The sequence below is a fragment of the Elephas maximus genome, chromosome 2 (assembly GCF_024166365.1).
Source record: "Elephas maximus indicus isolate mEleMax1 chromosome 2, mEleMax1 primary haplotype, whole genome shotgun sequence".
Classification (NCBI taxonomy): Eukaryota; Metazoa; Chordata; class Mammalia; order Proboscidea; family Elephantidae; genus Elephas; species Elephas maximus.
Genome location: NC_064820.1, coordinates 216876663 through 216902936, shown reverse-complemented (window position 1 = coordinate 216902936; position 26274 = coordinate 216876663). Strand labels below are relative to the sequence as shown.

General features: G+C 43.1%; 2 protein-coding genes across 3 annotated transcripts in view; one reads left to right on the top strand and one right to left on the bottom strand.

Annotated features, from left to right (window-relative positions):
- Positions 1 to 26274, bottom strand: part of LOC126070537 (zinc finger protein 420-like) — a 406055-nt gene that overhangs the window by 101678 nt on the left and 278103 nt on the right. The gene's annotated exons all lie outside the window — the stretch shown is intronic.
- LOC126070544 (carbonyl reductase [NADPH] 1-like) lies at positions 8128 to 23814 on the top strand. The gene is made up of 3 exons (XM_049874820.1): positions 8128 to 8416; positions 8923 to 9030; positions 23378 to 23814. Exons 1-3 carry the CDS (start codon positions 8128 to 8130, stop codon positions 23812 to 23814), a joined length of 834 nt encoding a protein of 277 aa, XP_049730777.1.

The following is a 26274-nucleotide window of genomic DNA, read 5'->3' as shown; positions in this document are numbered from 1 at the left end:
TTTCCCTTCCATATAAAGTTAGTGATTAGTTTTTCCATGTCATTGAAGAATGCTGTTGGGATTTGGATCGGAATTGCATTTTATCTACATATCGCTTAGGGTAGCAAAGACATTTTCACAATGTTAAGTCTTCCTATCCAAGGGCGTGGTATGTTTTTCCATTTATGTAGGTGTCTTGGTTTCTTGCAGTAGTGTTTTGTAGTTTTCTTTGTGCATGTCTTTTACATCCCTGGTTAAATGTATTGCTAAGTATTTTATTCTTTGGAGGGGCTATTGTAAATAGTATTGCTTTCCTGGTTTCCTTTTCAAGGTTCTCTTTGTTGATATGGAGGAATCCAACTGATTTTTTAATTTTGGTCTTGTATCTTTCCACTTTCTTGAAATCTTCAATTAGTTCTGGTAGCTTTCTTGTGGAATCTTTGCGATTTTCTATGTATAGGATCCTATCATCTGTGAGTAGGGATAGATCTATGTCTTCCTTACCAAATAGGATGCCTTTTATTTCCTTTTCTTGTCTTATTAGTCTAGCTAGGTCTTTCGATATGGTGTTGAATGTCATTGTTTTTAGGTGCCATCGAGTAGGTTCCAACTCATAGCGACCCCAAGCACAACAGAACAAAACAGTGCCAGTCCTGCACCGTTGCTATGCTTGAGCCCATCTTTGCAGCCACCATGTCAATCCATTTCATTGAGGGTCTTCTTCTCTTTCACTGACCCTCCACTTTACCAAGCATGATGTCCTTCTCCAGGGACTGGTCTCTCCTGATAATATGTCTAAAGTACGTGAGATGTAGCCTCATCATCCTTGCTCTTAAGGAGCATTCTGTTTGTTCTTCTCCCTAAACAGATTTGTTCATTCTTTTGGCAGTCCATGATATAGTCAATATTCTTCACCAACACCACAATTCAAAGGCATCAATTCTTCTTTGATCTTCCTTATTAATTGTCCAGCTTTCACATGCACATGAGGCAACTGAAAGCACTATGGCTTGAGTGAGGCCCACCTTAGTCCTCAAGGTGACATCTTTGCTTTTCAACACTTTAAAGAGGTCTTTTTCAGCCAATTTGCCCAATGCAACATGTCTTTTGATTTTCTGACTGCTGCTTCCGTTCGTGTTGATTGCGATCCAAGTAAAATGAAATCCTTGACAAATTCAATCTTTTCTCCCTTTATCATAATGTTGCTTATTGGTCCAGTTGTGAGGATTTTTGTTTTCTTTATATTGAAATATATTCTTTATATTCCCTATTGAAGGCTGTGGTCTTTGATCTTCATCAGTAAGTGCTTCAAGTCCTATTCACTTTCGGTGAACAAGGTTGTGTCACCTGCATAACACTTGTTGTTAATAAGTCTTCCTCCAATCCTGATGCCCTGTTCTTCACATTGTCCAGTTTTTCGACTTATTTGCTCAGCATACAGATTGAATAGGTATGGCGAAAGGATACAACCCTGACACACAACTTACCTGACTTTAAACCATACAGCATCCCCTGTTCTGTTCGAAGGACTGCCTCTTGATCTCCGTACAGATTCCTCATGAGCGCAATTAAGCATTCTGGAATTCCCACTCTCTGCAATGTTATCCATAATTTGTTATGATTCACACAGTCAAATGCCTTAGCATAGTCAATAAAACAAACACCAGTAAACATCTTTCTGGTATTCTCTGCTTTCAACCAGGATCCATCTGACGTCAGCAGTTATATCCCTGGTTCCACGTCCTCTTCTATATCTGGCCTGAATTTCTGGCAGTTCCCTGTCAATGCCCTTTTGAATGATCTTGCAAAATTTTGCTTGCTTGTGATATTAATGATATTGTTCGATAATTTCCGCGTTCAGTTGGATCACCTTTCTTGGAATAGGCATAAATATGAATCTCTTCCAGTTGGTTGGCCAGGTAGCTGTCTTCCAAATTTCTTGGCATAGATGAGTGAGCACTTCCAGCCCTGTATCCGTTTCTTGAAACATCTCATCTCTGTTGGTATTCCGTCTATTCCCAGAGCCTTGTATTTCAGCAATACCTTCTGTGCAGCTTGGAAGTATTCTTTCAGTACCATCGGTTCCTGATGGTATGTTACCTTCTGAAATGATTGCGTGTAGACCAATTCTTCTTGATAATTGTGACTCTGTGTATTCCTTCCATGTCCTTTTGATCCTTCATGCATCGTTTATTATTTTCCCAGTAGAATCCTTCACTATTGCAACTCGAGGCTTGAATTTTTTCTTCAGTTCTGTCAGCTTGAGAAATGCTGAGCATGTTCTTCAGCTTTGTTTTCTATCTCTAGGTATTTGCTCATATCATCATAATACTTTGTCTTCTGGAGCCGCTCTTTGAAATCTTCTGTTCAGCTTTTTTACTTCATCATTTTTTTCCTTTGTTTTAGCTACTCAACATTCACAAGCAAGTTTCAGAGTCTCTTCTGACATCCATTTAGGTCTTTTCTTTCTCTCCTGTCTTTTTAATGACCTCTTGCTTTCTTCATGTATGATGGCCTTGCTCTCATTACACAACTTGTCTGGTCTTTGGTTAGTAGTGCTCAACACGTCAAACCTAAACTTGAGATAGTCTCTAAATTCAGGCGAATAGGAGTGGTAATAAAGGGCATCCTTGTCTGGTTCCCATTCCCAAGGGGAATGGTTTCAGATTCTCTTTATGGAGGATAATGTTGGCTGTTGGTTTTGTATAAATGCCCTTTATTATGTTGAGAAATTTACCTTCTATTTCTACTTTGCTGAGAGTTTTTATAAGCAATGGGTGTTGGACTTTATCAAATGTCTTTTCTGCATCTATTGTGATGATCATGTGACTCCTTTTCTTTGTTTTATTATGTGTTGTATTACGTGGATTGATTTTCTAATGTTGAACCATCCTTGCATGTCTGGGGTGAATCCCAATTGGTCATGATGTGTTATTTTTTTGATATGCTGTTGAATTCTATTGGCTAGGATTGTTTTTGAGAATTTTGTTGTCTATATTCTTGAGGGATATTGTTCTGTAGTTTTCTTTTTTAGTCGTATCTTTTCCTGGTTTTGGTATCAGGGTTATGCTGGCTTCGTATGATGAATCTGGGGGTGTTCCTTCCTTTTCTATGTTCTGGAATAGTTTGAGTGGAACTGGTGTGAGCTCTTCTCTAAATGTTTGGTAGAATGCTCCAGAGAAGCCGTCTGGGCCAGGGCTTTTTTTGTTTGGAGTTTTTGTTTTTTTTTTTTAATTTATGACTCCTTCAATTTCTTCTTTTGTTAAGGGTCTGTTCAAATTTTCTACCTCAGTTTGTGTTAGTTTTGGTAGGTAGTGTTTTTATAGAAATTCATCCATGTCCTCTAGGTTTTCAAATTTGTTGGAGTATAATTTTTCATAGTATTCTGTTATGATCTTTTTTATTTCAGTTGGTTCTGTTGCAATGTCCCTCATCTCCTTACTTATTCAGGTTATCCCCATTTTCTCCTGTTTGTCTTTTGTCAACTTGGCCAGTGGTTTGTGGATTTTATTGATCTTTTAGTGGAAGCAGGTTTTAATCTAGTTGATTCTATTTTTTTTTTTCTGTTCTCTGTTTAATATATTTCTACTCTAATTGTTATTATTTTGTTTCTCTGCTGACTGTGGGCTTCTTTTGCTGTTCTTTTATTTGTTTGATTTGTAGCATGAATGTTTTGGGTTTTGCCCCTTCTCCATTTTTGATGTGTGTGTTTATTGCTCTAAACTGACCTCTGAGCCCTGCTTTTGCTATGTGCCAAAGGTTTTGGCATGCTGTGTTTTCATTCTCATTTGATTCTAGGAATTTTTTGATTACTTCTTTGATTTCTTCTATTACCCAGCAGTTTTAAAGCAGGGTGTTATTCTGTTTCCATGCATAAATTTTTTTTCCTTGCTCTTCCTTTTAGTGATTTCCACTTTTATGGTATCGTGATCAGAGAAGATGCTTTGTATTATTTCAATGTTTTTGGAGTTGTTGAGGCTTGCTTTGTGGCCTAAAATGTGGTCTATCCTGGAGAATGATACACGAGCATTGGAAAAGAATGTTGTAACTATTAAGGTGTCCACTTGGCTGAGCCATGATTCTCAGTGGTTTGCCAGTTATGATGTACTTAAGCAGTTGTATGATGATGTGATCACTTTCATAATGAGATTTGATATATTGTGATCACCACCATGATGGTATCTGCTGTGAGTAGTCAATCAGTTGAAAGGGAGTTTCTTTGGGGTGTGGCCTGCATCAAATATGAGTGGAATCTCTGGCAAGGCTCTTGGGCTTTTGCTGTCTCTAAGTCCTGTAGCTGGCTCCTGTTCGTCTGACCTCTGGTTCTTGGGATTTAAGTTAGCAGTTTACCTGAAGTCTGGCTTGCTGTTCTTGGGATTTGTCAGTCTTCACAGCCTGTGAGCAACAGCCCAGCTGTCTGACCTGCTGATCTTGGATTTGCCAGCACCTGCAGCAATGTGAATCAGGAGAAGCCTCTATCCTGACTCACGGACTGTGGACGTTCCAGCCCTTACAACCGCATGAGCTATTTCCTTGATGTAAGTCTCTTTGTATAGCTATTTATATGCTTTTCTGGTTTTGCTACTCTGGAGAACCCAGCCTAAGACATTTGGTACCAAGAGTGGTTCTAGAGAAAAAAAAATTGTAGGAATGAGTTTCCTAAATGCATTCTCACATCTGGTTAGCCTTAAAGATGTTGAATGAATTTGCTTCCAGTAGTAAAGAGAGCACTGCTAATCCATGGCAGGAGGTGGCAATGCAAATACACAAAATATCATCACCAATAGATTAGCTATTGGTGAAAATCGAGGCCCTGGGTGATCACATGTGTGTGGCCTTTCTATAGCTTTTTCAGGAGAAGTATAAGGAAGCTGGATGGTTGGGTCTACTTTTGCTAGACAAACTGAAGAAAGAAAGAGATGAGCTCAGGGCTTCAAACTCAAAGTTCAAGTGTTACATAAAGGACCTCAAAGTTTCCACTTGTGCCTGAAAAGAAAGCCTATTTCTCATAGTAACACAGATGATATTATCAAAAGCCAAACCCAGAGTCTTATTGTAAAAGCAACTGAATTACAATGCCAACTCAAATACCAACTTCGAGAGGTGTCTGAAGTTAAAGTGAGGGCATTGATTGGGAAGAAATTGGATCTGAAAACTTGGGATGGAGACATATGGGCAGGTAATCAGGAAGCTGGAAACACTGATCCCTTAAAGTCTATTGAATTGCTTCTGCCAACAGAGCCAGCCCTCTCTACACCATCTGAGGAGGTTACTCTATCTTTGTCTGCTAAACCACCCTCCCCAGTAAAACCATTTTCTCCTCCACCCTCATCTAATGAGATTAACCCAGCTGTGTCTAAAGAGCTTTTGTCTAAGTAATTGTCTGGGGCATCGGCTGACACAGATGCCTTAAAAGACAATGCTGAGTGTTTTCAAAACACATCCCCACCTCCGATTTTGGCTTCTAGACCTGTAACTTGACTTAAGTCCCAGCAAACCCCCAAAGGTGAAGTATTATGTGTGACCCAAGATGAGGTACTTTACAATCCAACAGACTGCTTGACTTTTCGAATATGTGCAAATGGAAAACTGAGGAATATGTGTGGGAATGGCTATGAACGGTGTGGGATAGTGTGCAAGGAATATAAAGGTGGATCAATCTGAATCTGTAGCACAGATTCTTCATTCAATGTTTCAGCTCCAGGAGTTAGGAAAGGATTTAATAGTTTATTTGGTTGGGTTGCTGAAGCATGGGTTCCACAGTGGCCTACACTAAATCAAGTTGAAGTACCAGACCTGCCTTGATATACTGTAGAAGAAGGTATCCAAAGCTTTAGGAAATTGGCATCCTAGAGTGAATTTATCAGGTAAGACCCACAAACCTACACACAGAGTTCCCAAAGAAAATACCTTTCACCACAACAGTGAGGAAAAAACTTTTGAAGAGAGCCCCAGCATCCTTGAGAACTGCTGTGATTGCTATTTTATGTAAGTCAGATTTGACAGTGGGAACTGCCCTGACTGAGTTAAGACAGTAACTACAATGGGGTGGATTTGACTCCAGGGTAGGAGGGGCGAAGTGGCTGTACTCAATCAAAAAGGACAAGTTGGGTGCAATTACCATAACAGACAGTGGTTTCAAAGCAGTAATCAGAATAGTCTGACTTGTATGAACTTAGGTCATTGGCTACTTAGACATGGTGTCCCTAGGAGTGAAATGGGAAATCTACTAAATATTTACTTGATTTGTACAAGTGGAAGAATTCTAGATCAAGTGAACAGGAGTCCAACTTGAAAAGCCAGACTAGGGAGTCACATCCCCACAATCAATTCCCAGACTTGAGCAAATTTATAGACTCATAACCCCTTGAACACTGAGTTTTTTTTTTTTTTTTAACCGCTTGAATGAAGGCTAGACCTGATTTCCTTGAAGGAGTCCAAAACACTGCCAAAAACTTATACAGTGAATCTTTCTCTCAGCCTTCTCCAAAGGGATCAACGGCTTCATATGAGCATGACTATTCATTGGCAAAAATGAAATAATCAGACCTTTTGTGGATTGCCAGATACTGGCTGTGAACTGACCGTAATTCCAGAAGACTCAAAATGTCACTGCGACCCAGATTCAGAGTGGGGGCATATGGAGGTAAGGTTATTAATGGAATCTTAGCTCATGTCTTTCTCACAGTAGGTCCTGTGGGTCCCCAAACCTATCCGGTATTGATTTCCCCAGTTCCAGAATGCATAGTTGGAATAGATACGTTCAGAAACTGCCAGAACCCTCACATTGAATCCCTGACAAATGGAGGAAGGACTATTATGGTAGGAATAGCCAAGTGGAAACCATTAGAAATGCCCCTACCTAGGAAAACAGTAAACCAAAAGAAATACCACATTCCTAGTGGGATTGTAGAGATTACTGCCACCACTGAGGACTTGAAGGATGCAGGTGTTGTGATCCCCACCACATTGCCATTCAACTCGCCTATCTGGCCTGTGCAAAAAACACGGATCTTGCAGAATGACAATGGGTTATTGGAAACTTAACCAGGTGGTGACTCCAATTGCAGCTCTTCTTCCAGATGTGGTTTCATTGCTTGAGAAAATTCATACATCTCCCGGTAATTGGCATGCAGCTACTGATTTGGCTAATGCCTTTTTCTCCATACCCGTTTTGAAGGACCACCTGAAGCAGTTTGCCTTCAGCTGGCAAGGCCACCAATAGACCTTCAGTTGCCTACCTCAGGGCTAGATGTATTCTCCATCCCCATGCCATAATTTAGTCCTCAGGGACATTGATCGCCTTTCTCTTCCACAAGACGTCACACTGGTCCATTACATTGATGATGTTATGCTGACTGGACCTAGTAAGGAAGAAGTGTCAAGGACTCTGGACTAACTAGTAAAACATTTGCATACTAGATGGTGGGAAATTAATCCCACAAAAACTCTGGCACTTTTCACCTCAGTGAAATTTCTATGGGTCCAGTGGTGTGGGGGATGTTGAGATATTCCTTCTAAAGTGAAGGATAAGCTATTACGTCTGGCCCCTCCCACAGCTAAAAAGGAGCCAGAATGCTTAGTGCGTCCTGCTGGATTTTGGAGGGAACATATTCCTCATTTGGGTGTGCTACTTTGGCCTATTTCTCAACTGACTCCAAAAGCTGCTAGTTTTGAGTGGGGCCAAGAATAAGAGAAGGCACTGCAACAGGTTCAGGCTACCATGCAAGTCGCTCTGCCACTTGGGCCACATGATCTGGCTGATCCAAAGGTGCTTGAAGTGTCAGCGGCAGATTTTTTACTGCAAGGCAGGCAGCTACCACCACTGAAGCCCCAGGGAGGTTTTGCAAAGTCCTCCCAGGCGGCTCTCTTGGACGTTCTCCGCAAGTGGCGCCTGGAACAACTGAGCCCTGGGAGGGTGGAGCTATACCGCAGGCCACTGCCCCTGGGCGAGGGCCTTGCCCGCATCCCCACCTGCACGCTGCGCCCCGGCGGGCCCTGGCAGGCATCAGGCTTGTGCACGCCAGGCAGCCTCCAGCAGTCAGTCTGCCGCGCCCCTGGAGCGCACAGCCTAGTCCGCTCTCCGCACAGACGCCCTACACCTCATCTTCGGGTCTCTGGTCCGCGCCGCCGCCTCCGCACCCGACCATGTCGTCCTGCAGCCGCGTGGCCCTGGTGACCGGGGCCAACAAGGGCATCGGCTTCGCCATCGCGCGCGAGTTGTGCCGGCAGTTCTCGGGGGACGTGATGCTCACGGCGCGGGACGAGGCGCGGGGCCGGGCGGCGGTGCAGCAGCTGCAGGCCGAGGGCCTTAGCCCGCGCTTCCACCAGCTGGACGTCGACGACCTGCAGAGCATCCGCGCCCTGCGCGACTTCCTGCGACGCGAGTACGGGGGTCTTGACGTGCTGGTCAACAACGCAGGCATCGCCTTCAGGAGTAAGGTGCTGGGGGCTGGCGTCCCGGGGATGCCCGCCTCGGAGGACGCTGCGATGGGGGAGCCCTCCTTTGAGAAGGGAAGGAGGGAACGGGGGGCAGGCAGGGGGCGGGGGAAGAGCCGAGGCTGTCCGAAGTTGGAGGACTTGTTTCACTGGTGGGATTCTTGGGTGTCTTTTCCAGGGTTTTTTCAAACAGTTCGTCTCCTATTGGACTTTAGGGCAGTTGGATGAACTTTTAACTTTGTATTTTGCAATCACCAAGAAATTGCAAAAAAAGTACACAAGGTCATGTGCACCTGGTTATCCAGCCTCGTACCATCCTATAAATTACAGGGCATCATCCAAACCAGAAAATTGGCATTGGCGCAGTGCTATTAACCGGTGCCAGGCTTTTCAGAATTCACCAGATTTCACAGTAACTCTTTTTGGGGGGTGTTGGGGACTAATCGCTCTATGACTTTGGTACATTGCTACAGTTTATTAACTCTGTTCTTTTCTCCCCAAAAGGAGCTGATCCTACATCCTTTCATATTAAAGCAGAGGTGACACTGAAAACAAACTTTTTCGGCACCCGAGATGTCTGCACGGAGTTGCTGCCCCTGATGAAACCCCAAGGTAAGTCTGTGATGAGGAACACCGTTCTAGCGCCCAGCCCACTGGAGCTGCCCTTTGCCGGCCCCTGACCCATCTCCCCAGCTCCTGCTTGCTCACAGAGCCCCAGCTACACCGGCCCCTCCCTGTGTCTCCACCCTGCCAGGTGTCGTTCTCCTTCAGGACTTTGTATTCCTCCAAGGGCCATCGTGGGTGCTCCGTCCTGCAGATCTTTGCACACCTGGCTCTTTCTGATCCTTCAGGTCTTAGCTCAGATGCCCCTCACACGTTGGATTCCCTTAGGATTGACTTGTTGTCCTCTCTCCTTCCTCTCTGGTCCCAGAGTGATCATATTCAGTCCAGGGGAGCTGGACTCCAGTTGGTGATGGAAGCATTGTTACCAATTCATTAAATAATTTTTTAAATCATATTTTATTGTGTTTTTGGTGAAGGTTTACATAGCGGTTTAGGTTCCCATTCAATGATTTCTACACACATTTTTCAGTGGCATTGGATACATTCTTTGCAATACATGAACAGTCTCATTATTTCTGTTCTGGTTGTTTCCATTAATCTAATTTCCCTGTTCCCTTACCTTCTCATCTGCTTTAGAATAATTACTGACCATTTGGTCTCCTATAGATGATTTCTTTAAGGAGCACAGTACTTATGGGTGATATACTTTATTCTGTGAGCCAATCTGTTATTTAATTAAAGGTCACCTTAGGGCTAGTTTTGGTTCAAGGTTTAAAGAGTATCTCAGGGCAATAGTCTTGGGAGTCTTACAATCACAGCTTATCCAGTAAGTCTGGATATTTCTGAGAATTTGAGGTTCTAGTCCACATTTTTCTCAACTAGATTGTGCCCAGCTACCACCACCGACTGCTCTGACAGGGATCACAGTAGAGGGTCCTGGTCAGAGCTGGAGAAATATGTAAAACAAAATTCTAACTCCACCTGTTGTGACCCTGATCAGAATGGCTGGGAGTAACTGGACACCACCCAGTTCTTCTGGTCTCAGGGTAGATGAGGCCGTGGTTCATGTAGAATATTAGTCCTGCAGACTAGTTTCTTCTTTTAGTCTTTGGTTTCCTTCAGTCTCTTTTGCTCCAGACTGATAGAGACCAATAGTTGTATCTTAGATGGCCACTCGGAAGTTTTTAAACCCCTAGTAAAAACTTTAAAATAACAACAACAACAAAAAACTGTTGCTGTCCAGTCAATTCTGACTTATAAAATCCCATGTGATTCCGAGTAGAACTTTGCTGCACTGGGCTTTGATGGCTGATTTTTCAAAAGTAGATCTCCAGGCCTTTCTTCTGAGGCTCCTCTGGGAGAACACAAACGTCCAAACTTTCAGTTATCAGTTAGCACTTTAAGTGTTTGCACCTCCCAGGGACTCCACCAATTCATTAAACCAGTTGCCGTCAAGTCAGTTCTGACTCTTGAAGACCCAATATGTTTTAGAGCAGAACTGCGCCATGTGATTTTCATGGCTGTGACTTTTGAGTAGCAGACCAGAAGGCCTTTCTTCTGAGGCACCCTTGGGTGCATTCCAACTGCCAACCTTTCAATTAGTAGCCTAGCACTTAAGTGTTTGTGCCATCAGTTCATTAGACCCTCCTAAATCTGTCATCTGTCCACAATACTCCCAAAGCTCCAGACCCACATATTTGTCTTCCTGCCTCTCATCTCCACCTGACTGCCCTCCCTCCCCCACCCCACCCTTCCGTCCACATCTAAAGCAGACATTTCCGAAGGGGTGCTCCTCCTCTCTCTTCAGCCATCTTGCTCAGGGATGCCACCATCCACCAGGCCAGTACCCTGAAAGCCACCATGCCCAACCCCCTGAAAATCATTTATCAGGTCTTAAGATTTTGTCTGTCAGTTTCTCCCCAGTTCATTGCCTCCATCCCAGCTCCAGCTCAGGCCCTCCACTGTCATTTCTGGGCAAGGGCAAGCCCACCTGAGTGATGGCCTTTCCTGGGTCTTCCTTTCCCTGCATTGTCTATACTGTCTCTGCAGACAGTCCCCTTCTGAAAACCCCTCAGGAACAAGTCCAAGCTGCTTAGCCAGTGTATAGGGATCTCTGTAACCTGAGCCGTCCTAACTCCGGACTCCTGTTTACTGTCTTGGGCATGCTCAGTGTTCTGGCCATAATAATTACCTTATTTTTTCCTTGTAAACTACTATAATCTTTACCCCAAGGTCATGGGATGGGAGAGGCCCTCCATCCCAATAAATACACAGCAGTTAAGGCAAGCTGCCACAGTTAGAAAGGTTAAAGTGAGTGGTTTTGAGCTGAGTGCCTGCGTGTACAGTTGGTCTCCAGTCTGCTTTTGTGGGGCTGGTTCTCTCCACTTTCCCACCCCGCCCTCTTCACCCTGTCTGGTCCCCCTAGAAGGCGCCTTCTGCTAAGACTGGCTCAGTAGAGCCTTGAAGGTGGCTCTTTCATATGTCCCCTGACTCCTTAATCAAGCCAGCAACTGAAGGCAGGCCTAGAGCTCTGTATTAATGCCCTGGGTGGCCGTGTCACAGACCCACAACTTGGTGACTTTTAAGAACAGAAGCTTATTCTCTCACAGTTCTGGAAGCTAAGAGTCCGACTTCAGGGTGTCAGCAGGGCTATGTCCTCTCCAAAGGCTCCAGGGGCGGATCCTTGCCTGCCTTGCCTTCTGGTAGCCCAGGGTTCCTTGGCTTCCGGCTGCAGCAGGACTCCATTGTCACATGGTTGTTTTACCTCCATGTGTCTCTTCTCTTTCCTAAGGACACCACTGCCTGGATCGGGCCCCACCCTGCTCCAGTGTGGCCTCCTGTTAGCTTAACTGATAACGTCTTCAAAGACCCTATTTCCAAACAAAGTCATGTTCATAGGTCCCAGAGGTTAGAATTTAACATAAATTTTTGTGAGACACATTCAGTACATAACTAGCTCCTTGTGCAACTGCCGCACCTTCTACCCACAGTCGTCTTAGAACTCAGGCTTCGTCCTGGTCCATCGTGCTTGCTTAGCTGGGCTGTGTTAGTGCTACTGTGTCGGAGCTTGGTCCCAGCGTGAGGAGTGGGGGTGCTCCTGGGTTTGTAAGGCAGGCTGTATTCAAACAATGTTTCTTGCCCGAGGAAAGCTAGAGTTTAATGGACATTTACGTAAGTGCTATATTCATCTCACCATGAGAGCAAAGTTTTCTCTCCTTTTGAAATAGGACATTTCTTCCATTTTGTTAGAAAGAGGTAGCCACAGTGGTTCCTGTTGCTGTGACTTTATTCTAGCCCTCTTTGGGAGAAAACTCAGGATAAGGCCTAGGCAGGATAACCAGAAGGAAATACCGTCCTTCTTCCCCTGTCCTGGTCTCCTAGGGCTAATGTAACACAGGTCCCAGAGTTATTTTCTCACAGTTTAGGAGACTAGACGTTCAAATTCAGGGCAGCAGCTCTGGAGGAAGTCTGTCTCAGCTCTGGGGGAAGTCTGTCTTAGCTCTGGGGAAGACCCTCTTCTCTTCCAGCATTCCTCTGTGGTCGGTGCTAAGATCTGCCCCCTTGTGCTTGCTGTCTCTGTGCCTGTGCTGCTCCTTATGGCTCAGAAGTGGCCAATTTAGGCCACACTCTGCACAAGAAACCCCACTTCCCAAACGGAATCGCATCCTCAGACAGAGGGGTTAGGATCCCAACACATATTTGGGGGTGGGGGGAAGGGGCACAATTCAATCTATAACATCCCCGATATCTCAGAACCTGGGGCACTAAGAACAACCACATGACCTCTGTGGGTGGCAGAAAATGTCCAAAAGGGCAACGTTCAGTGTACTGTTTTGTGTGGAGGAGAAAACAAGGTGCGTGTGACCTTAAGGATTCCTGAGGGATAACTGTTTACACATAAATGTGGATTTCCGTTTGTTTTTTCAATCCTTTCTTTAAAAACAAAGTATTAAAAAATGCTCTAACCACACAGAAAGATAAGTATACTACTACAACCCCATGTACCCACCACCATGTTACCAGTCTCCAATCTGACACAAAGGGTCCTTGTCTTTTCCCGGGTAAGCATACACGTGAAAGACAAACTTTATCTTCAGCAAGCTTATTTTGCTTGAGTCAAGTAAAATGAGTCAGCGGGGTACTAAGCCTCTCCAAAAGACTGATTCGAAAAGGGAAGCAAGGCTAGGGCTTATATGGGTTTAGCGGAGACAACAGAGTGATGAATATTCAGTGGGCTTCTTTCAAGGGGCGGGTATTTCTCAGAATGACGGTGTATGTTAATTAGGTAGCTTGTGCATCTGGAATCCAAGGTGGAACCCGCTCATATTCAAGATGGAGTCCTCTTGGCAGCCCTTGGCATCACTTATTATGGAATATGACACAAGCGCACTGATCTTTGGCACTACATCGCCATCTTTGGAGGGCTAAGGAAGGTTAAAAACTTTGTTCTTCTGCACATGCAGAGCCTGTAACGGGGAAGGGACTAGAAACTTATGGATTGTTTCAACCTTAGCTCATGTTGACAATGTGTGGTTCCTGTTTACCCAACTTCTAGATGGTGGCCTTTTTTTTTTTTTTTTTAGTAATTTTTATTGAGCTTTAAGTGAACGTTTACAAATCAAGTCAGTCTGTCACATATAAGCTTATATACACCTTACTCCATACTCCCACTTACTCTCCCCCTAATGAGTCAGCCCTTCCAGTCTCTCCTTTCGTAACGATTTTGCCAGTTTCTAACCCTCTCTACCCTCCCATCTCCCCTCCAGACAGGAGATGCCAACACAGTCTCAAGTGTCCACCTGCTACAAGTAGCTCACTCTTCATCAGCATCTCTCTCCAACCCATTGTCCAGTCCCTTCCATGTCTGATGAGTTGTCTTCGGGAATGGTTCCTGTCCTGGGCCAACAGAAGGTTTGGGGACCATGACCGCCGGGATTCCTCTAGTCTCAGTCAGACCATTAAGTATGGTCTTTTTATGAGAATTTGGGGTCTGCATCCCACTGGTCTCCTGCTCCCTCAGGGGTTCTCTGTTGTGCTCCCTCTCAGGGCAGTCTTCAGTTGTGGCTGGACACCATCTAGTTCTTCTGGTCTCAGGATGATGTAGGTCTCTAGTTCATGTGGCCCTTTCTGTCTCTTGGGCTCATAGTTATCGTGTGACCTTCGTGTTCTTCATTCTCCTTTGATCCAGGTGGGTTGAGACCAATTGATGCTTCATAGATGGCTGCTTGTTAGCATTTAAGATCCCAGACACCACATTTCAAAGTGGGATGCAGAATGTTTTCATAATAGAATTATTTTGCCAATTGACTTAGAAGTCCCCTTAAACCATGGTCCCCAAACCACAGCCCTTGCTCTGCTGACCTTTGAAGGCTTCAGTTTATCCCGGAAACTTCTTTGCTTTTGGTCCAGTCCAGTTGAGCTGACCTTCCATGTCTTGAGTATTGTCCTTCCCTTCACCTAAAGTAGTTCTTATATACTAACTAATCAGTGGATAACCCTCTCCCACCCTCCCTCCCCCCCTCATAACCACAAAAGTATGTGTTCTTCTCAGTTTATACTCTTTCTCAAGATCTTATAATAGTGGTCTCATACAATATTTGTCCTTTTGCCTCTGACTGATTTCACTCAGCATAATGCCTTCCAGGTTCCTCCATGTTATGAAATGTTTCGCAGATTTGTCACTGTTCTTTATCGATGAGTAGTATTCCATTGTGTGAATATACCACAATTTATTTAACCATTCATCCGTTGATGGACACCTTGGTTGCTTCCAGCTTTTTGCTATCGTAAACAGAGCTGCAATAAACATGGGAGTGCATATATCTGTTCGTGTGAAGGCTCTTATTTCTCTAGGGTATATTCCGAGGAGTGGGATTTCTGGGTTGTATGGTAGTTCTATTTCTAACTGTTTAAGAAAACGCCAGATAGATTTCCAAAGTGGTTGTACCATTTTACATTCCCACCAGCAGTGTATAAGAGTTCCAATCTCTCCACAGCCTCTCCAACATTTATTATTTTGTGTTTTTTGGATTAAAGCCAGCCTTGTTGGAGTGAGATGGAATCTCATTGTAGTTTTAATTTGCATTTCTCTAACGGCTAATGATCGAGAGCATTTTCTCATGTATCTGTTAGCTGCCTGAATGTCTTCTTTAGTGAAGTGCGTGTTCCTATCCTTTGCCCACTTCTTGATTGGGTTGTTTGTCTTTTTGTGGTTGAGTTTTGACAGAATCATATAGATTTTAGAGATCAGGCGCTGGTCGGAGATGTCATAGCTGAAAATTCCTTCCCAATCTGTAAGTGGTCTTTTTACTCTTTTGGGAAGTCTTTAGATGAGCATAGGTGTTTGATTTTTAGGAGATCCCAGTTATCTGGTTTCTCTTCGTCATTTTTGGTAATGTTTTGTATTCTGTTTATGCCTTGTATTAGGGCTCCTAACGTTGTCCCTATTTTTTCTTCCATGATCTTTATCGTTTTAGTCTTTATGTTTAGGTCTTTGATCCACTTGGAGTTAGTTTTTGTGCATGGTGTGAGGTATGGGTCCTGTTTCATTTTTTTGCAAATGGATATCCAGTTATGCCAGCACCATTTGTTAAAAAGACTATCTTTCCCCCAATTAACTGACACTGGGCCTTTGTCAAATATCAGCTGCTCATATGTAGATGGATTTATATCTGGGTTCTCAATTCTGTTCCATTGGTCTACGTGCCTGTTGTACCAGTACCAGGCTGTTTTGACTACTGTGGCTGTATAATAGGTTCTAAAATCAGGTAGAGTGAGGTCTCCCACTTTCTTCTTTTTCCAAAATGCTTTACTATCCGAAGCTTCTTTCCCTTCTATATGAAGTTGGTGATTTGTTTCTCCATCACTTTAAAAAATGTCATTGGACTTTGGATCAGAAGTGCATTGTATGTATAGATAGCTTTGGTAGAATAGACATTTTTACTATGTTAAGTCTTCCTATCCATGAGCAAGGTATGTTTTTCCACTTAAGTAGGTCCTTTTTAGTTCCTTGCAGTAGTACTTTGTAGTTTTCTTTGTATAGGTCTTTTACATCTTTGGTAAGATTTATTCCTAAGTATTTTATCTTCTTGGGGGCTACTGTGAATGGTATTGATTTGGTGATTTCCTCTCCGATGTTCTTTTTGTTGATGTAGAGGAATCCAAGTGATTTTTGTATGTTTCTCTTTTAACCTGAGACTCTGCCAAACTCTTCTATTAGTTTCAGTAGTTTTCTGGAGGATTCCTTAGGGTTTTCTGTATATAAGATCATGTCATCTGCAAATAGAGATAATTTTACTTCCTCCTTGCCAATCTGGATGCCCTTTATTTCTTTGTCTAGCCTAATTGCTCTGGCTAGGACGTCTAGCACAATGTTGAATAAGAGCAGTGATAAAGGGCATCCTTGTCTGGTTCCCGTTCTCAAGGGAAATGCTTTCAGGCTCTCTCCATCTAGGGTGATGTGGGCTGTTGGCTTTGTGTAGATGCCCTTTATTATGTTGAGGAATTTTCCTTCAATTCCTATTTTGCTGAGCGTTTTTATCATGAATGGGTGTCGGACTTTGTCAAATGCCTTTTGTGCATCAATTGATAAGATCATGTGGTTTTTGTCTTTTGTTTTATTTATATGGTGGATTACATTAATGGTTTTCCTAATATTAAACCAACCTTGCATACCTGGTATAAATCCCACTTGGTCGTGGTGGATTATTTTTTTGATATGTTGTTGAATTCTATTGGCTAGAATTTTGTTGAGGGTTTTTGCATCTATGTTCATGAGGGATATAGGTCTGTAATTTTCTTTTTTTGTGATGTCTTTACCTGGTTTTGGTATCAAGGATATGGTGGCTTCATAGAATGAGTTAGGTAGTATTCCATCATTTTCTATGCTTTGAAATACCTTTAGTAGTAGTGGTGTTAACTCTTCTCTGAAAGTTTGGTAGAACTCTGCAGTAAAGCCGTCCGGGCCAGGGCTTTTTTTTTTTTGGGAGTTTTTTGATTACCATTTCAATCTCTTTTTTTGTTATGGGTCTATTTAGTTGTTCTACTTCTGATTGTGTTAGTTTAGGTAGGTAGTGTTTTTCTAGGAATTCATCCATTTTTTCAAGGTTTGGAAGTTTGTTAGAGTACAATTTTTCGTAATAATCTGATATGATTCTTTTAATTTCAGTTGGGTCTGTTGTGATGTGGCCCATCTCGTTTCTTATTCGGGTTATTTGTTTCCTTTCCTGTATTTCTTTAGTCAGTCTGGCCAATGGTTTATCAATTTTGTTAATTTTTTCAAAGAATCAGCTTTTGGCTTTGTTAATTCTTTCAATTGTTTTTTCTGTTCTCTAATTCATTTAGTTCAGCTCTAATTTTTATTATTTGTTTTCTTCTGGTGCCTGATGGATTCTTTTGTTGCTCACTTTCTGTTTGTTCAAGTTGTAGGGACAGTTCTCTGATTTTGGCTCTTTCTTCTTTATGTATGTGTGCATTTATCAATATAAATTAGCCTCTGAGCACTGCTTTTGCTGTGTCCCAGAGGATTTGATAGGAAGTGTTTTCATTCTGGTTGCATGCTATGAATTTCTTTATTCCCTCCTTAATGTCTTCTATAACCCAGTCTTTTTTCATCAGGGTATTTTGCAGTTTCCAAGTATTTGATTTCTTTTCCCTAATTTTTCTGTTATTAATTTCCACTTTTATGGCCTTGTGGTCTGAGAAGATGCTTTGTAATATTTCGATGTTTTGGATTCTGCAAAGGTTGTTTTATGGCCTAATATGTGGTCTATTCTAGAGAATGTCCCATGTGCACTAGGAAAAAAAGTATACTTTGCAGCAGTTGGGTGAAGTGTTCTGTATAAGTCTATAAGGTCAAGTTGGTTGATTGTAGCAATTAGGTCTTTCGTGTCTCTATTGAGCTTCTTACTGGAAGTCCTGTCCGTCTCCGAAAGTGGTGTGTTGAAGTCTCCTACTATAATCGTGGAGGTGTCTATCTCACTTTTCAGTTCTGTTAAAGTTTCTTTTATGTATCTTGCAGCCTTGTCATTGGGTGCATAAATATTTAATATGGTTATATCTTCCTGGTCAATTGTCCCTTTAATCATTATGTAGTGTCCTTCTTTGTCCTTTGTGGTGGATTTAACTTGAAAGTCTATTTTCTCAGAAATTAATATTGCTACTCCTGCTCTTTTTTGATGGTTGTTTACTCGATATATTTTTTTCCTTCGTTTGAGTTTTAGTTTGTTTGTGTCTCTAAGTCTAAGGTGTGTCTCTTGTAGGCAGCATATAGACAGATCTTGTTTCTTTATCCAGTCTGAGACTTTCTGTCTCTTTATTGATGCATTTAGTCCATTTACATTCAGCGTAATTATAGATAAGTATGTGTTTAGTGCTGTCATTTTGATGCCTTTTTGTGTGTTGTTGACACTTCCATTTTTCCACTTACTTGTTTGTGCTGAGACATTTTTCTTTGTAAATTGTGTGTTCTTCATTTTCATAGTATTTGACTTTATGTTTGCTGAGTCGTTACGTTTTTCTTGGTTTTTATTTTGAGTTATGGAGTTGTTAGACCTCTTTGTGGCTACCTTAATATTTTTCCCCTATTTTTCTAAGTAAAAACCTAACTTGTATTGTCCTATATCGCCTTGTTTCCCTCTCCATATGGCAGTTCTATGCCACCTGTATTTAGACCCTCTTTTTGATTATTGTGATCTTTTACATATTGACTTCAACGATTCCCTGTTTTGACCATTTTTTAAAAAATTAATCTTAATTTGTTTTTGGGATTTCCTATTTGAGTTGATATCAGGATGTTCTGTTCTGTGACCTTGTGTTGTGCTGGTATCCGATATTATTGGTTTTCTGACCAAACAATTTCCTTTAGTATATCTTGTAGCTTTGGTTTGGTTTTTGCAAATTCTCTAAGCTTGTGTTTATCTGTAAATGTTTTAATTTCGCCTTCATATTTGAGAGAGAGTTTTTTTCTTTTTTATTGCTGGATATATGATCCTTGGCTGGGAGTTCTTCTCCTTCAGTGCTCTATATATGTCATCCCATTGCCTTCTTGACTGCATGGTTTCTGCTGAATAGTCTGACTTTATTCTTATTGATTCTCCTTTGTAGGAGACCTTTCTTTTATCCCTGGCTGCTTTTAAAATTTTCTCTTTATCTTTGGTTTTGGCAAGTTTGATGATAATATGTCTTGGTGTTTTTCTTTTTGGATCAATCTTAAATGGGGTTTGATGAGCATCTTGGATAGATATCCTTTTGTCTTTCATGATGTCAGGGAAGTTTTCTGCCAACAGATCTTCAACTATTCTCTCTGTGTTTTCTGTTATCCCTCCCTGTTCTGGGACTGCAATCACACGCAAGTTACTCTTCTTGATAGAGTCCCACATGATTCTTAGGGTTTCTTCATTTTTTTTTAATTCTTTTATCTGATTTTTTTTTCAGCTATATTGGTGTCAATTCCCTGGTCCTCCAGATCTCCCACCCTGCATTCCAATTGCTTGAGTCTGCTCCTCTGACTTCCTATTGCATTGCCTAAATCTGTGATTTTATTGTTAATTTTTGGATTTCTGAATGCTGTCTCTCTATGGATTCTTGCAACTTATTAATTTTTCCACTATGTTCTTGAATAATCTTTTTGATTTCTTCAACTGCTTTATCAGTGTGTTCCTTGCCTTTTTCTGTAGATTGCCTTATTTCATTTATGAGGTCATCCCTGATGTCTGGAAGTATTCTGTAAATTAGTTTTTTATATTCTCCATCTGGCAATTCCAGGATTGTATCTTCATCTGGGAAGGATTTTGATTCTTTAGTTTGGGGAGTTTTAGAAGCAATCATGGTCTGCTTCTTTATGTGGTTTGATATCGACTGCTGTCTCCGAGCCATCACTAAAATATTGTAGTAGTGATTTATTCTATATTTGCTCACTGAGTCTTATCTTGTTTTGTTTTCTTTCAATATACGTAGACAGGCTACTAGATTGCGCTGTCTTGATTGTTGTAGCTCTAGAATCACTTATGTCCTATTACCAGCTGGTTTGGGCTGTTACCAGATGTATAAGCCTAAGAGTCCATTCACTATTCTTGAGTAGAATCTGATTTTGAGTCATCTAGTGTGTGGTGCAGACTGTCACCTATCCACCTAGAGGAGAAGTGGTGATAGTTGTGTGCACCAGATTCTAGTAACAGCAGGGGGTCACATTCCAAGGGGGGGGCAGGATGCTGACGGGCTTCCCCCAAGTGCCAGTGAGGTAGGTGTGTCTCTATTCCTAAAGCACTTTGGTGGGTGGGCTCTGCAGCTGTACTTTAGGCCTCCAGTGCAAGTACCTCTACAGATTGGTAGGTGTCACCCTCCTTAGACCCCTAAGGCAGGAGGCTAGGTGGTCTTTGGGGGAGCTTCAGCCCTCAGTTCCCTGTTGTGGGTCAGTGAGGGCTCTGTTGAATATGCAGAGATATCAGACCTGGGAAACTTGTCTTTCCAGTAATCCACTAAAACAATTACAGTCAGATCCCTATCAGAAATGCCTTTGTATTATCATAGCCACCTTGTTCCCTGTAGGGATGAAAGCCCAAGACTGTGGATCACATATGCTTGGCTGGAGCTGGTTCTGTATTTTTAGTCCAATTAGGGAAGGATTTTTGTCTCTGGGTTTTTTGTGGCTGCTCCTTTTTTTTTTTTTTTTTTTTTTCTCTCAGGCCAGGAGAATGGATTAGGAAAAGACCAAAAGAAAAAGAAAGAACGAAAGAAAAACCACAGCGCAGTTCACTCTCTGGATCAGGAAATTCCAATGTTAATGAAGCTGCCTGGGAAGGGGAGGGGAGGGCTCAGATAAATAGGAGAGAGTAGCACCCTATCCCAAGCAAGATAAGTAGACAAAGTTACTTATCTTGCTTGGGATGACTGTTTTATCTGAGATTCCCAAGGGGCATGTGGACCATGTGCGCTGGCTGGGTAGAGATTACCCCCGAGGGTCAGGCCCACATCCTGTGCTTGTGCCGTCTGAGAAGCCGTGGTCATTTCCTCTGCTCCCAGTCCAGAGCCCAGAGCCAAGGTTCCCTGGCTGGGACGCCGCACTCCAGGCTCCAAAACCAGTCGCTGCCTCCCAGTGACTTCTCGTCCTTTCAGCCGCATCGCTGCGCTGCTTGCGTGCACTGGCTGGGCTTCCCTGAGGTCACTTCTGGGGGCTAGGGCCGCTTCCCGTGTTTGCGCCATCTCAGGATGCCATGCTCAGCTCCCCTGCGCCCAGTCCAAAGCCCGGCGCCAAGGTTTCCTGACTGGGATGCTGGCTCCAGGCCCCAAAAACAGTTGCTGCTTTCCCCTGGTTGTTCGTTCTCAGTCTCTGTCACTCAGGTCAACTCTTTAGATCTGTGTTTGATGGTCAGGGTTAGTAGATTGTCATGTATGTGATTGATTCACTTGTTTTTCCAAGTGTTTGTTGCAAGAGGGGTCCGAGGTAGCTTCTACGTAGTCAGCCATCTTGGCCTCGCCTTGATGGTAGCCTTTTAATAGCACTTTTGTTCTGCCAGCACAGTTAACCTTATCTGTGTCAGCCCGACTTAAAAAATGAGACATCAATGCCCTTTTAGCCCATTAACCCCTTCCTACCTTCACTCCTTCACATTCCTGCAAGCCACCATACTGAGTTTGGAAGAATGCTTTATTTAATCCTGGTAGGCTATGGGTTTTTTATTTGTTTGTTTTTTTAAGTAAAATATTAAAAATATTTTGAAAAGCAGGTGTTAAAAAACTCTAATTTAAGGAGGTACTGCTTTTCCACTTTCTAAAATCTGAAAGTCACCAGACAATTGTTAGGAAACATGGTAGTAAGGGATCTACTATTTTATTTTCACAGGAGCCCTCGTAGCACAGTGGCTTAGCACTTGGCTGCTAACCGAAAGGTCAACGGTTCAAACCCACCAGTCACTCCATGGGAGAAAAATGTCACAGTCTGCTTCCATAAGGATTACAGCCTTGGAAACACTATGGGGCAGTTCTACTCTGTCTTACAGGGTCACTATGAGTAGGAATCAACTTGGTGACAACTGGTTTCATTTCTTTTTTTTTTGCTGTAACACAAACACCACAAGTGGGTGGCACTAAGAAACAGATATTTATCTCCTCACAATCCTGGACTCTAAGAGTTCAGATCAGGTCTTGGCTGTGTCAGTGGTTGCTGTGTCTAGTGACGGTCTTTGGCATCCTTTGCTTGGAGATGGGCCGTTACATGACATCTGTGCCCTGTGTGAGTGTCTCCGTGTCTACTCCGCTTTTTTCATAACTCAGAAGGGATTGGGTTTAAGACCCATCCTACACTGAAGTGACCTCATTAGCATCAGAAAAGAAAAACCCTGTTTCCAAACAAAATCAAGTCAGAGACACAGGGGACAGGACCTCAGGACATATTTTGGGGGAACACAGTTCAATCTATAACATCTACTTCTAACACTTTTTGGGTCTACAAAGCATGGATGGAATAGACTGCTTGATGCTGTGTGCGAGGCATTTTGTATATATTTTCTCATTTTACTGAGAAGAGCATTGAGGCAAAAAATATCTCAAGGTCACACACAGAGCCGCGATCTAGACCTAGGTCCTTGGACTTCCCAAGCAAATTGTTCTTCCCCTACACAAAAGCTCTCAATTTTTTTTTTTTTACCGAGGAACCCTTTCTTCAAGTAAAGGAGTACCTAGCAGGCCAGTGTGACAGCTGATGGAAGGGGACCTCCCATTGATTGAGGCCCCATCTTTATCATCACAGTGGCCTCCAGGACACCTCAGAGAACCCAAAGTGCTCCAGGAGACAGGAGCGTATGGTAAAAGCACTGCAGTGTACGGTGAAAATTGCTTTGCATTCCATTGACGTTGATAGCAGGTACTCTTGGAATAAGAAAAGACAGAGGGAATGTGATGAATACAAACCCTTAACCGGTCTAGAGGAGCCAGGCAGAGACTTAGTTCCCTGTCTGGACTATTAGAATCCAGTAAAGTGTTTGAGGTTTGTTACTCAAAAGAGGTGACACCTTTACGGTATCGGTTGTTATCCCAGGTGACTTGGCTGCTTGTTTTGGGCACTGAGAGTTTAAAGATTGAGACCCCGATACTGGGGCCTTATGGGTGTTTACAGGACTGTGAGAGGCCAGTCACTGCACAAACAGTTGTGGTTTAGTGTACAATTCGGTGTCATAAAGTACGCTCAAAGTGTTGAACAACTGTCAACACCCCCTAGTTCCAGATCTTTTTCGTCACCCCAAAATGAAGTGTTACGATGTTTTCCATGTAACAATCATGAGAAAAGTTGCCATTTTTGCCCCATCAGGAGCCTAAATCAAGCTTGGCAGTCTTGGTGTTTTGGTCTTGGTCTTTCCTATGCATGTCTTTCTGTGTAACGATGTGTGCTGTGTTTCAGGCAGAGTGGTGAATGTGTCCAGCCTGGCTAGTTTCCAAGCCCTTAAATCCTGTAGCTCAGAGCTGCAGCAGAAGTTCCGTAGTGAGACCATCACAGAGGAGGAGCTGGTGGCACTCATGAATGCGTTCGTGGAAGATGCGAAGAATAGGGTGGACCAGAAGGAGGGCTGGCCAGACACCTCATACGGTGTGTCGAAGATCGGCGTCACGGTTCTGTCCAGAATCTACGCCAGGAACCTGAGTGCCCAGAGGGGAGGTGACAAGATCCTCCTAAATGCCTGCTGCCCAGGATGGGTGAGAACTGACATGGCAGGGCCCAGGGCCCCCAAAAGCCCAGAAGAAGGAGCGGAGACCCCTGTGTACTTGGCCCTTTTGCCCTCAGATGCTGACGGGCCTCATGGACAGTTTGTTACAGAGAAAAGAGTTGAGCAGTGGTGAACTTGACTCCCAGTGCCATTCTTGAGCGCCATTTTGCTCCTGTCCTGATTAAACCACAGGGCACTGACATTTGTCATCAACATCCCTATCAAGCACGCACTTCAGCTGCCGACTAATTCTATGCATTCTTTTGTGATTTCCTCCGTGATATCTTACATGGAAAACTGTGTGTAATCAGTGAAAATAATGACTGAGAATCAATAGACAAATAAAAATGGTTCTTGATAAATGCCTGTTTTTGTGGATTGTTCACGTGCTGAACCAGCTCCACTTTAAAAAAAAAATTCCAACCGGTTGCTGTCGATTAGATTCAACTCCACCCCTGTCAAACTCGTGTGTGTCAGAGTAGAACTGCGCTTCATAGGGTTTTCCGTGGCTGATTTTTCCATAGGTCACCAGGCCTTTCTTCTGAGGTGCCTCTGGGTGGACTCCAACTTCCAAACTTTTAGTTAGCAACTGAGTACGTTAAGAAATATAATAAAACCCAAAAGTTAGGTCAGAGGAAAGGACAGTACAACCCAGCGTTTAGCAACCTCTTTTTGTAGAGGGCCAGATACTAAGTATTTTTGCTTTGCAGGCCACATGGTCTCTGTCACAGCTACTCAGATCTGCCATTGTAGCAGGACAGCACGTGAACAAATGAGGATAGCTGGGTTTGACCCATGGGTTATCATTTTGCAACCTCTGGTGCAACAGAAACACTGACAAAGGCAACTTTGCCAGGGAATGACTTCTATCATCAGAGTCATTGCAGCTACTGTGTGAAGTGAGGGCTAGGCCCATAACTATTAGCACAATCTGTGACTCAGGACAGGCAGTGACTTTCTCAAGACAACTCAAATGCAACCTGGAGTTCCTGTCTGCCTTTTCTCTCATTTCCCGTAGCTCACCAAACAAGCTAAAGCTCTTTTACATAGTGGTTACTTCTAAGACTAAATGACTTTAAAAAAATTGCCATTGAGTTGATTCTGACTCATGGTGACCCCACATATGTCAGAGTAGAACTGTGCTCCATAGGATTCTCTGTGGCTGATTTTTCGTAAGTGGATTGCCAGACCTTTCTTCTGGGGCACCTCGAGGTGGACTCAAACCGTAAACGTTTTAGTTAGCAGCTGAGCATGTTGTCAGGTAAAATCCTTAGAACAGTGCTCAGTAAATGTCAGGTGCTGCTGCTGCTGCTCCTTTGAGGGTCAGCTTCTGGAATATTCCTTCTCTAGGGTGGTTGCTCCCTTTCACCTAACTGCTCTAGATGAACTGAACTTGTCTTCCCTGTTCAGATCGGGTTCTGCCTCTAAAATAATAAGGGCTGTTACTACTCTGCTCCAGATACTAAATACTCTTTTTTTCTTTTTACCTCTTTTTTCACCTCACAACCCTAAGTGGATTTTATAAAGAAGGGAGAGATAAGTGAAACCAGGTGTCCCAAAGACTGGCAGGCTCAGCTGGGACATGAACAAAATTAGACTCTTGACCCAAGCCTCACTGCCATGTTTTTCGTCTAAACAGGCCTCTCTCAGACTTGATTAATTTTCTGCCCCTGTCCTTGGAATTTTACCACTTCTCCCCTTTATAGGAGCTTCTATGCTAGCTGGGTGGCTACTTTCAATTATCTTCAGCCTTACCATGTGCTCCTAAGTCATGTTGTCCAGCTAGTTCTCTCTGACCTCTGCACTGATCAAGGAAGAAGAAAGCAGAGTGTGAGGGGCTTGGTGTTGACATAGCTGTGCATGTCTCTAACTTCAGCCCATGGACTACATGAGGCTTTAATGACAATTGCCCTGCTCATTGGGCCCCTGCTATGGGCGTGATGCTGAGCTGGGTGATGTGAAGGGCTGGAAACTCAGGAAGCTACAGCTCCGCCTCTCCAAAGTTCAGTGTACTGGAGGAAAACAGACATACGCTAACAGATGTAATGCTTCACAGCAACAGAGGGGCACCATGAAATGGAATCAAGAACCTGTAGGAGTTCAGAAGAGGCAGTGTGGTCTTTTGTGTCAAGTGCATCAGCTTCCTGGTAAGACTGGACTTTGAGACCCAAGTAAAAGTGACCATGGGAGTGTTTGGGGGGATAGGGTGGTAAATGCCCTTTAGAGTAGCAGGCATGAAACAAAGCTTAGAGGTGGTAGGAAGAGTGGATGATTTCTCTCAATGGAGACAACTTATGTAGATAAGGAAAAGGAATAAAAGCAGGTTAGAATTGGGTGGTAGAAAGTCTTCAAAGCCAGGCTGGTGAGCAGAAATATGGCACAAGCCCAGTTATACTTTAGAACGATTCAGCTGGTTGGGCAGGAAGATGGTAGTGGTTGGCAAAAAGAAAGAAAATACCAGAGTGCAGGAGACTCATTAAGAGATCACTGTAACAGCTCTACATAATTTTGTGACTTCTAAATACTAATTAGATACAGGAAGGAGGAAGGAACTAAATAGGAAGTCAGGAGAAAGAGCAGGTTTGTGGGGAAA

Bases quoted from the DNA above. Each gene is read 5' to 3' on its own strand.
- LOC126070544 (XM_049874820.1), top strand. From the start codon at position 8,128: ATGTCGTCCTGCAGCCGCGTGGCCCTGGTGACCGGGGCCAACAAGGGC. The intron at 8,417-8,922 runs GTAAGGTGCTGG...TCTCCCCAAAAG, and splicing joins CGCAGGCATCGCCTTCAGGA to GAGCTGATCCTACATCCTTT. The intron at 9,031-23,377 runs GTAAGTCTGTGA...GCTGTGTTTCAG, and splicing joins GCCCCTGATGAAACCCCAAG to GCAGAGTGGTGAATGTGTCC.